The sequence below is a fragment of the Mizuhopecten yessoensis genome, unplaced genomic scaffold (assembly GCF_002113885.1).
Source record: "Mizuhopecten yessoensis strain PY_sf001 unplaced genomic scaffold, ASM211388v2 scaffold7441, whole genome shotgun sequence".
In the NCBI taxonomy this organism is placed as follows: domain Eukaryota; kingdom Metazoa; phylum Mollusca; class Bivalvia; order Pectinida; family Pectinidae; genus Mizuhopecten; species Mizuhopecten yessoensis.
In genome coordinates, this window is record NW_018407049.1 from 33655 (window position 1) to 45660 (window position 12006).

General features: G+C 38.4%; 2 protein-coding genes across 2 annotated transcripts; both read right to left on the reverse strand.

Annotated features, from left to right (window-relative positions):
- Positions 1–88: 88 nt before the first annotated feature.
- On the reverse strand, positions 89–4126 carry LOC110453529 (myeloid differentiation primary response protein MyD88-like). Its single transcript, XM_021502505.1, has 3 exons — positions 3550–4126; positions 2301–2348; positions 89–153 (listed from the first exon to the last, which is right to left on the reverse strand). Exons 1-3 carry the CDS (start codon positions 3887–3889, stop codon positions 89–91), a joined length of 453 nt encoding a protein of 150 aa, XP_021358180.1. The 5' UTR covers positions 3890–4126.
- A 5309-nt stretch (positions 4127–9435) lies between these two features.
- On the reverse strand, positions 9436–9765 carry LOC110453512 (hydroperoxy fatty acid reductase gpx1-like). The gene has a single exon (XM_021502468.1). The coding sequence runs from the start codon at positions 9763–9765 to the stop codon at positions 9436–9438; it is 330 nt and encodes a 109-aa protein (XP_021358143.1).
- Positions 9766–12006: the final 2241 nt, after the last annotated feature.

Below are 12006 nucleotides of genomic sequence, written 5' to 3' on the forward strand. Positions count from 1 at the left end.
GCAAAGTGCAAACACTTTTTTCGGTATTTACCATATAACCCCAAAAGTAATCCTGGTAATACCTTAAATAGTTTAGTGTGAAAGAAGTCTAACACTTACCATCCGATACAGTTTCTATTTTGTCCGGTGGAGGAGATGAAGGACTACTCGGATCTAAACAGGAAAGAAGAAACAGATTTTCCCCATTAAACTGATTCACAGCGTGCCACAATACAATGAGATACGGATTGACAATAACGTACAAACCACTTGTTGAACAGATGTTGGCTACTAGGTGTAAATCGACAAAACAGCTGTATGTTCCTTGATTGATATGCTTTGAAATGTGTCCAATGACACCAAATAACCCGGATGTTTCTGGTTTATCAGGTGAAGCATTGATTACTTACTTAGTAATCAGGTGTGGTAGGTTTGTTTTTTAACCAATTGAAAACTGTTTTTGTCAAGGTACGTAGGTAAAGCACCTGTACAGTGAAAAATATAAGGAAGTCATATAAAACGTGATAACAAATGATAATCTGGTAGTGTAAAACGTAAGTAATTGATATGTAAGGTGAAGTGCAAAATAAATCACTAAAATCACAGTGGTTAATGTAAGAGTGTTGCTTTTGTTACACGATATTGAAATGCTGCCAAATAGTGTATTGCGGAACGTCTCGGTGTGAACACACATGTATTCCCTAACTTGGTAACACGGATGACACCCTTGGACAAGGTATGCAGAACATTGTGATCGTAAAACACATCACCTGTGTATAACCAGTCCCGGATCCGTGTAACTCGCTCTCACATGATTAGAAACACTAATGTGATTGTTTCACAAAGTAGCTTTTGAATATGGACATATATTCTGAAAACACAATCAATCAACAAAATATGACTCATCAAAAGTTTAATGGAGGAAAAGTACCCATATCGAGCCAAAACAATATCAAATAAAAGAAAAGTATAAATTTTCCCCCAAAAAAAACAGGTACAAGATGTTGACATGTCAAGCTACAATTCGCCTTTATTGGTTCATTTCGTCACTATCTAAGTCTTTAACCCTCCGGGATCCGCAGGAATTCCTACAGTGTTACTTACAAACCATTGCATTTAATTACAATATGGAATTCTTATATGAACTATCTTAAAAAGGGGTTCTTGATACCTGTACGATTAATATGTTGTTTTCAGTTTTACTGTACCTCTACAGGGATAATGGGTCAGTTGGATGCGAAAGCATCGACCTCTATATATTACTGATTCTCCTATGATATTAAGAATCATAGGGGAGTCAGTTATATGTAATAATCTCTACAGTATCCCAAAAAACAAAACGCATATTGTTAATAAGATAACCAATCAACGGGAGCTGTACAGACAAAACAATGGAGATTTGAGGAGAGAACCTTAGTTCTATGTATGTGTTCTAAAACATCTTAAGGCCTGTGGACTAGTTAAGTTTATGACGTTCAAAAGAGATCGACCTTGATAGGGATTCGTCACTGATAATCTATTAGCTAACGTGACATTCACTGTCTATTTATATTTATATATTTATATCTAAATATAAAATATCAGTGACGAATCCCTATCAAGGTCGACCTCTTTTGAACGTCATAAACTTAACTAGTCCACAGGCCTTACAACATTATTTATATCTTCATATTTATATTATATATCAATATAGAATGTTACCTTAGATAATGAATGTGGTAAAATAAGTCCGTGGGTTGGTGCTTACAATGTATTATTAGTGAAAGTGTGATTATATGGCAAGGGCTTGTTCGATAGCTCGTAGCTAAAGGTCGTTGTTTATTCTCACGCTTTCTCTGTTTCTAACGGTTAAAACTCACAACAATTGACTTTAATCACATTGTCGGTTGACTGTTCGACAACGCTTTACGAGCATTCATACTATGTACCAGCACATAGTTTGTAATTAACAAATATAATTTGAATCACGCTCTTGAAGCTCTTTTTCACTCAAAACACAATCTAAAGTCATTAGTTGTAACAGTCCACTTCACCCTGGATGTCATACAGGGCTAAATGGAAGAAAATCAGTAAACGACAGTGGAAATTAGAAAGATGAGGTAAAAAAAAAAAAAAAATTAAAAAAGATTCTGAGGTATTACAATGGGAAAGCATGTCTTCTTCCATTTCTCATTAAGCAAACTATTTCATTTCTACATTGGCTCCAACCATGTACATCGCATTTACTGTCATGTAATGGGAAACAGTATGCAAACTTACTTTCCCCAAATCAGAAGGGAATATGATTTGATGACTATGGTAGATATAACAAGATAACCCACCTTGCTGGAGACTTTGTTGATTTTGTTTCCACTTCTCAACATCTCTTTCTACAACAAAGAAACAAAAACAGGAGACATGCGACCACCTTAAAAATCAAAGGTTACGCTTCATTGAACAGGATTACATCAAAAGCGCTTCGCACGCTATCTTTTTTTAGTTTCATAATTCTTCAATCCTATCTAAGGAGAGTGCCGAAACACGGAAACGTTTATCAGCACAGCAAATCATTATCTCGTCAAGTTGCATTTACAGATTCGATGCAAACGTTTGGCTAAAATTGGGACATGATTTAATGTCGATAATCGAACCTAATAAGGTTACTTATCGGCATAAAAAAGTAATCTTTTTGTAAATGTAGAAGCCAAAAAGGCCTTTTTCACGTTCTCAACCCGTAAGCATAGAACACATGAGAAAATAATCTGTTCACAAAGGTACCGCATATTTGTCGTCTTATACGAGTATTGCATTGGGATGTACCAGGCTAAATATTTTCCGATATCCTTCAACCTTAAGACATCGAATATCTGCATCAACCCTTTAGCTATGTGAGTAGTATACCCCTAAACGTGATATACGATAGATAGGCTTAATAGGATATCACGGAAGTGTGCTAATTATTATCGTATAGGATATCACGGAAGTGTGCTAATTATAATCGCTGTGCAATGCTAAATACCAAAGGGATCATTTTCAATAGTAGTCGAAGACTAATGGTATGACGTCGACAACGGTGGACCCAAGTATAACCACGAAGTTCAAACAAATCATACTTTCTCTTTCATAACCAAACACATATCTCGATATTTTGATTGAAATACATGAAGATACAAAAACGTATTATATAGGTTTTACTACAAAGACACGTCTGGCCAATTACAGTATAATCACAATTTGTAAAATAATGAAGCAGAATGTTATTTAATCTCTTCTTAAACACAAATAGTTTTAGGTCAGATATTAATTTCTGTCTTTGTTTCCTTACTTATAACACAGGTTAAAGGCCACATATTACACTCGCAAGTAGCATCATATATAAATATAGTTTTATAGATTTCCCGTCGTACCTATATGTAATAAACAACAACATGCACTTAATTTTGTAAACAGTTGGCATAAATGGAACATTCTACCATTTTTAAGTGATAAAAGCATCTAATTGCTTTGCCTCAAATAAAGTTCATACTTTTCCCAGATATATACATGATGCCTACAAAGACATATCAGAAAACAACTCATGATTTTCCTTACCTATCATTTGACGACATTCGCTAATAACGTCAAACCTTTCAAGCTGAGAGAGGAAGCTTAGGAGGTTCCCAACTGTTGGTTCTGGGTCATTCCGGGTGTTCCACAAGTGGAGCATTTCCTGTGTTGGACTCTTCCGACGTTTCATGTTTTCTATTTCCAGTTGTGAGAAGTTCAAAAGTTCAGCACAACCACACCAGTCGTTGAACATGTCCGAGTCTGGGATAAGACTTCCTTCCGGGTCCATGAACATGCCTATTTTTCTTCTACATCCATTGTTTAACGAGTTCATATGTACATCTTTCGTTGACTCGATTAGTTTCTCGACTGTCGTTTCCGCCATTGCCTTCTAATTGTTTCTCAAAACCAAAACCAAGACTTGAAAGAAAAGAAATCAGAGTGTATCCTGTTCCAAACACTTAGCACTTTGTCAGGTTCGCCTTTGTTCATCCTTCGCTGTAAAGTAAAGGAACGGATCCAAAGTGGAACAGGTCAACCAATTTTACTTGGCTTGTACCGATGGTATATTATGCACGACAGGGGTGATCGCCGAGTACAGCTGGGTGTTTCCACGGGTAGACTCAACTCTAGTACTGTGGAATTTCCCAAACTCTGTTTGATTTAACTTCCGCCTTCAGATAAGAAAGTCCACATTCATTTGTAACGATCCCACACGTGTGACAATAAGTATGTAGCTTTGTTTACGCAATTATATACATATACCCTTTCATTCACAGACGACTTCCTGCTCTCAAACTGTGTATTGATAATATACACAATGAAACAACAGGTAAAGACAGGTTCCCTTCATACATATATCAGACTATAGCTTGTGAATGGAAAAAATCTTAAAGTAAATTCATTAGGGTTCAAGTACATATATGTTAACAAATTACACACATATACCCATACCCATAGAAATGAACGCAGGTCCGGTTATTATATTCGATCGTTTTAGTTTTACGTAAGTGTGGAACATATTTTATTCTATTCAATTATTTATTTGTGTAACAGAAGAGGAAAAACGCACGGCCACACCGGGGTTCGAACCCGGGACCTTCCAAACTCTAGACAGACGCTAAAACAATTGAGCTATCTGGTCGCCGACGATCGACCCAGTCCAGATCCGCTACATTTGTAAAATATTATGCAAATATTTTTAGCCAAATAATACAATTTCAATTAATACAATGCTTATAAAAATCTGCGCCTTTTCTTTTTCAGCACATTAGTTATGTGACTACAGAAAAGTAAAGGTAGGTCAACATTACTGTACCTCATTGCCTAACTTGGCAGTAACATTCAAACAGGGTTTCGTCTTTAAACTTTGATAGTTAAATTATATATTATGTTATTACCGATAGTATTGCTGAATGCTGCAAGAAGAAAGTAACTCCTGTATACGTCAGCCAATAGGAACACGGCACGTTATCAGGTTACAAAGCTATAAGTCATAGCAAGGTAAGGAACTAGACGGACATGTCAGGTTATCGAACTCTGACGAATCGTATCAGGAATAGTATTGATTGAAATTAGAGATCTCTGTCTTTACAATCGTAACCGGGTGTGTAATCAGATCACTGCAATATTGTTAAAGAGAAGAACCCAAATTACGCCAGAGTGACACATCGGAAATAATGTCTGTGTCGATTACAGATAATCATATGACAAGGACATGGATAAACAGAACAACATTAAAAGCCTGAAAATACTTCCTAAACAGATGGTTGTGACTTTTCACATCTTGTTAAAAAAAAAAAAGGCACTTTCCTTTTTTATACTTCTATTGGTTATTTTACTTCATGAAGTCGTTGATTCTGAGGGAGGGCTATCAGTCTAAAATGGTGGCCGATACTTTGTCGGAGGGATATCAGTCTAAAATGGTGATCGTTCCTCTGTAGGAGGGCTATCAGTCTAAAATGGTGATCGTTACTCTGTAGGGGGCTATCAGTCTAAAATGATGATCGTTACTCTGTAGGAGGGCTATCAGTCTAAAATGGTGATCGTTCCTCTGTAGGAGGGCTATCAGTCTAAAATGGTGATCGTTACTGTGTAGAAGGGCTATCAGTATAAAATGGTGGTCGTTACTCTGTAGGTGGGCTATCAGTCTAAAAAAAAGTGGTCGTTACTGTGTAGGAGGGCTATCAGTATAAAATGGTGATCGTTACTCTGTAGGGGTTATCAGTATAAAATGGTGATCGTTTCTCTGTAGGAGGGCTATCAGTCGAAAATGGTGGTCGTTACTCTGTAGGTGGGCTATCAGTCTAAAAAAAAGGGGTCGTTACTGTGTAGGAGGGCTATCAGTATAAAAAGGTGGCCGTTACTCTGTAGGAGGGCTATCTGTCTAAAATAGTGGCCTTCACTCTGTAGGAAGGCTATCAGTATAAAATGGGGGCCGTTACTCTGTATGAGGGTTATCAGTATAAAATGGTGGCCGTTACTCTGTATGAGGGTTATCAGTATAAAATGGTGGCCGTTACTCTGTATGAGGGTTATCAGTATAAAATGGTGGCCGTTACTCTGTATGAGGGTTATCAGTATAAAATGGTGGCCGTTACTCTGTAGGAGAGTGAGGTGGTCGTTACTCTGTAGGAAGACTATCAGTCTAAAATGGTGGTCGTTACACTTTAGGAGGGCTATCAGTATAAAATTGTGGCCTTCACTCTGTAGGAGGGCTATCAGTCGAAAATGGTGGTCGTTACTCTGTAGGAGGGCTATCTGTCTAAAATAGTGGCCTTCACTCTGTAGGAGGGCTATCAGTCTTAAATAGTGGCCGTTACTCTGTAGGGGGGCTATCAGTATCAAAATGTGGCCTTTACTTTGTGGGAGGGCTATCAGCATAATATGGTGGCCGCTACTCTAACGGAAGGCTATCAGTATAAAATGGTGGCCGTTACTCTGTATGAGGGTTATCAGTATAAAATGGTGATCGTTTCTCTGTAGGAGGGCCATCAGTCTAAAATGGTGGTCGTTACTCTGTAGGTGGGCTATCAGTCTAAAAAAAAGTGGTCGTTACTGTGTAGGAGGGCTATCAGTATAAAATGGTGGTCGTTACTCTTTAGGAGGGCTATCAGTCTAAATTGGTGATCGTTACTCTGTAGGGGTTATCAGTATAAAATGGTGGCCGTTACTCTGTATGAGGGTTATCAGTATAAAATGGTGGCCGTTACTCTGTATGAGGGTTATCAGTATAAAATGGTGATCGTTTCTCTGTAGGAGGGCCATCAGTCTAAAATGGTGGTCGTTCCTCTGTAGGAAGGCTATCAGTCTAAAATGGTGGTCGTTCCTCTGTAGGAAGGCTATCAGTCTAAAATGGTGATCGTTACTCTGTAGCAGGGCTATCAGTCTAAAATGGGGGCCGTTACTTTGTAGGAGGGCTATTAGTATAAAATCGTGGCCGCTTACTCTGTAGGAGGGCTTTCAGTATCAAAATGTGGCCTTTACTTTGTGGGAGGGCTATCAGCATAATATGGTGGCCGCTACTCTAAAGGAAGGCTATCAGTATAAAATGGTGGTCGTTACTCTTTAGGAGGGCTATCAGTCTAAATTGGTGATCGTTACTCTGTAGGGGTTATCAGTATAAAATGGTGGCCGTTACTCTGTAGGAGGGCTATCTGTCTAAAATAGTGGCCTTCACTCTGTAGGAAGGCTATCAGTATAAAATGGTGGTCGTTACTCTGTAGGAGGGCTATCTGTCTAAAATAGTGGCCTTCACTCTGTAGGAAGGCTATCAGTCTAAAATGGTGATCGTTATTCTGTAGGAGGGCTATCCGTCTAAAATGGTGATCGTTACTCTGTAGGGGGTTATCAGTATAAAATGGTGATCGTTACACTGTAGGAGGGCCATCAGTCTAAAATGGCGATCGTTACTCTGTAGGAGGGCTATCAGTATCAAAATGTGGCCTTTACTTTGTGGGAGGGCTATCAGCATAATATGGTGGCCGCTACTCTAAAGGAAGGCTATCAGTATAAAATGGTGGCCGTTACTCTGTATGAGGGTTATCAGTATAAAATGGTGGCCGTTACTCTGTAGGAGAGTGATCAGTAATAAATGGTGGCCGCTTACTCTGTATGAGACCTATCAGTATAAAACCGTGGCCGCTATTCTGTAGGAGGGATATCATTATAAAATGGTGGCCGCTGCTCTGTGGGAGGGATATCAGTATGAAATGGTGTCCGTTATTCTGTAGGAGGGCTATCAATTTAAAATGGTGGCCGCTACTTTGTAAGATGGCTATCAGTATAACATATATGCCGCTATCTCTGTAGGAGGGCTATCTGTATAAAATGGTGGCAGCTACTCTTTAGGAGGGCTATCAGTATAAAATACTGGCCGTTACTCTGTAGGAGGGCTATCAGTATAAAATGATGGCCGCTACTCTGTAGGAGACCTATCAGTATTAAATGATGGCCGCAACTCTGTAGGAGACCTATCGGTATTAAATGTTGGCCGCTACTCTGTAGGAGACCTATCGGTATTAAATGTTGGCCGCTACTCTGTAGGAGGGAATCAGAATAAAATGGTGGCCGCTACTCCGTAGGAGGGAATCAGAATATAACGGTTGCCGTTATTCTGTAGGAGGGCTATCCGTCTAAAGTATTGACCGTTACTTTGTAGGAGAGCTCTCAGTCATGACGGCCGTGTAGTATGCCGGTACCATCCGAAAGTTGAGACAGACGACACACGGGCTGATATTAACAAATCTCTTCACACTGGTGTTATTCTTGTAGGATAAAGTACCGATATGGGCTTGTAAAATTGGAAACCAGTTGGACCTTTCCGTCAGCTTGGCGCCCCATTTGAAAACATTAAGATTACTTCTAAGTTTCGGGTGTTCCTTTTTTTTTTATATCTGTTTGGTCCGAAATGGCCAGGGATGGGGTTGGGGGTTCTGATCCCCATTTTTGACGAAAAGATCTGGCTTATTTTCCTACTACCTAACACATTATTCTGTTCCCTGTGCTGACGTGATGTTTTTATTTGTCACAATTTAACTGTTTTAACAAGTCACATGTGTGTAACGCACACGTGTGTGACGTTTGTTGTTTTATAACCACGTGTCATACAATATGATTTAGACGTTGTCAACAGCAACTCGCTGCCGACGTCTACCGAAAGATGGGTTTATCGTGGGGTTACTTAGTGCATTCAACCTTTCGATGAACGCATCTCCGGATGAACGTGGTGATGAATCTCTAAGGTCACAGGCATTTTGGAAAAACGATTCTTCTTAATTTCAGGCATATTTTATTTTATTTTATCATAAATTAATAAGTTGTAAACTTGTATCAATAAAGATACTATAGCTAGAATAATAGGCTGTTTCGCCCTCTCTCGCGAAGGATTGGTTTGCACGGCTTCTCAAAGCCTTGGACCTAGCCATTGCCATTTTCGTTTCATCGTTCGAGTTTGATGCTATATTATTAGCTACATATTCGTCTTCATCTTTCCAACCGTCCGCGAAACTTTCTGGTAGTTCTATCAGCTTGCTCCGTCAGTCTAAAACAGCCAAACCACGATCCGTATTGAGTCCAGAGGTATCTAAATTTGTCGGTGGGGTAAACATTTATATTACCTACTTACATGTTAGATCTGCATGTGCATTGTGTGCCAGTGAAGATGAGTATAAAACGCTGAAATACATAATAGTCTTCATCGGGAATTTCAAACGACTCTCAGTCAATGTGTGACAAAGTCGTGGAAGTTGATCAAAATTCTGTTCGTCCCCTTGTCCTTTGTTACAGCGAGGTCAGGGTTGTGTCAAGAGGAAAAATATGCCTGATCAATTAGATTCCTGTACATCGAAGATAATACACGACAAAAATAAATTTAAAATGATGTTCGAAACACGAAAGTGGAGGTGGTTAAAGTTTGCTTTATGTTACATGCTACATGTGTACCTCATATAACTGGTTACAAGGGACCCCTAGGACCTGTAGTCCCCGGGACCCGTAGTCGTTCTGTAGTGCATTCAGGCCGTAGTACTGCGACGTTTGGCCTAAGTACGTCGCCACATTGACCACCAGCAGGACCTTGCCGCGGTAATCGGACAAGTGTAGAGTCTTCTGCGTGTAGTAGAGGTCCCTGATCGGGAAATCGTACACCGTGCTGGATCTATTGGACGGCTGGTTACAGACCACGGACTGACCACTCACGGAAGACAGCAAACCGAACAAGGCCGCCAAAATGGCGACCCCGCCAGACCTTTGTCCTGGCATGCTGACGCTCGTAGTACAAGTGACGATGACTGTCGTGCCCTCCGGATTATATTGAAGTGATGACCTAACTAAGGCAGGACCTTGAGAACATGGCAGATGGTTATCGCTGTAGTTCAATGTCCTTGTAACCTTGGCATAGATTCTTCGGTCGTTATTTGTCTATGGATTATTTCTCTCTAACCAATTATATCTCTCTAACCAATTATATCTCTCTAACCAATTGTATCTCTCTAACCAATTATATCTCTCTAACCAATTGTATCTCTCTAACCAATTGTATCTCTCTAACCAATTGTATCTCTCTTACCAATTGTATCTCTCTAACCAATTGTATCTCTCTAGCTAATTATATCTCTCTAACCAATTGTATCTTTCTGGCTAACTATATCTCTCTAACCAATTGTATCTCTCTAACCAATTGTATCTCTCTAACTAAGGCAGGACCTTGAGAACGCATATAAGCGAGGTTTTAAGAACATTTCAGAGTCTTACAGAAATCCACTATTTGAAAATAATAAATAAAACTGTTTTATTATTTACAGTAGGAATGCACCTCAGAGCACGTTTTTATCATCATCATATATATTTAAACAATATGCATAAGGGGTTTCCCAGAACAACCCTTCCTTTTTGGACGATGAGGTGCTGTCTTCCAATCAAAACGACACCCTTTTTTCATTTTCTATAAAGCTTTTTCCGCCATTGGCGACTGAAAATTAATCTATTTGTATTGTACTGCAAGTATCTTATTTAAATTCTTACTTCCACCCATCCTCGAAACTCCATGGGTTATGCTCACTTTTGCTCTCTGCACCCCTGGAATATGTTTACCAATGAGTTTCACCAAACCCGAAAATAGTCATCCGAACTTCTCTCCTATCCTATCTATCAATGGCAAACGTGTTGCTTGGCGACAGTAAACAAAATCACGCAAAATTAATAGCTGTGGACTATAACAACAAACACAAATATGTCAGCAAAACATTTTTGTTTTTTAAATGTGTCATTCATGTAATAACATCGCCCTCCACGCTATGTTAGGTAGGTAACTTTCCTTACTGTTGTTAATAATATACTGTATAGCTATAAATATAAACTAAATAACGCATGTTATAGTTTAACAATACAATTTAATAAAAAATCAAGAAACAAAACAAAATCGTCAAATATTGAGACAAAAAAGGCAATCATATGACAGATTTCTCAAAGGTCATAGAACTGATAACATGGATTTCAGAGATTATTTAACACAGATTTCAAAAATTATTTAACACAGATTTCATAGATTTATGTAACATGGATTTCAAAGATATATTTAACACATATTTCAGAGATTATTTAACACAGATTTCATAGATTAATAAATATAGATTTAGGTACATATTTCAAATATTTGTTAAAACACTTTTAATAAATATGTTAACACACTCATAAATAACTTGGTTACAAAGACTTTACAAATATGAGAAATTTTCGCTAATGAATATAAAAAGCAAGGGTTTTTTTACCACATTTTCGTGCCGCACGTTCACCATACTGTTTTGTTTGGTGTTACATACATTCCAAGTGGTGTATCGAGTAATATGTAATGGGCTGCAATTTATAATGGGTTCCAATATGATTCGACAATGACCAAAAGGCAAAGAGAGTTACCTTCGAATTGACTGCTATACTCTAATAATACAAATTTAACGAAAATGTCCTTTTTCAGTATTTCCGCATATAATCATTAAATAAGTCACACCTAACTATACATTCTTTTATATACCTATCCAGTCGCATATGCTAATAATACAAATAAGGGGATATAATATACAATTAGCACACAATGCCAACATATAGTATTTGTTATTATAATAAACGTGCTTCTGCCATGGTATTGGTAACTCATAACTGATACATTGGATGACACACATTTAATTAGAGAGAGGAATTGAACATTAAGACGGTATGGACAGGCACGCTGTATTGCTTTCCTCAGTAGCAACATACCAATATGACTTGTCTATAGTGTTTAAATGTCGAATTTGATTCCCTCGCCGAGACAGTCTGCTGGTAAAAGACAAAACAGTTGTTACTTTGCCCATATCATCACAATTAGCGACGGTTACAATGCTGCATAGAGTACACAGAGTAACGTGTTTCATTGAAGCTCCACTGTACTGTTTACGATGTTATGACACGTTTATCGTTCTAGTATGACGTTCGTTAGAATCCACGACCAATACACACAACTCAAAT

Bases quoted from the DNA above. Each gene is read 5' to 3' on its own strand.
- LOC110453512 (XM_021502468.1), bottom strand. From the start codon at position 9,765: ATGCCAGGACAAAGGTCTGGCGGGGTCGCCATTTTGGCGGCCTTGTTC.
- LOC110453529 (XM_021502505.1), bottom strand. From the start codon at position 3,889: ATGGCGGAAACGACAGTCGAGAAACTAATCGAGTCAACGAAAGATGTA. The intron at 2,349-3,549 runs GTAAGGAAAATC...TCTTTGTTGTAG, and splicing joins CGAATGTCGTCAAATGATAG to AAAGAGATGTTGAGAAGTGG. The intron at 154-2,300 runs GTGGGTTATCTT...TTTCCTGTTTAG, and splicing joins TCAACAAAGTCTCCAGCAAG to ATCCGAGTAGTCCTTCATCT.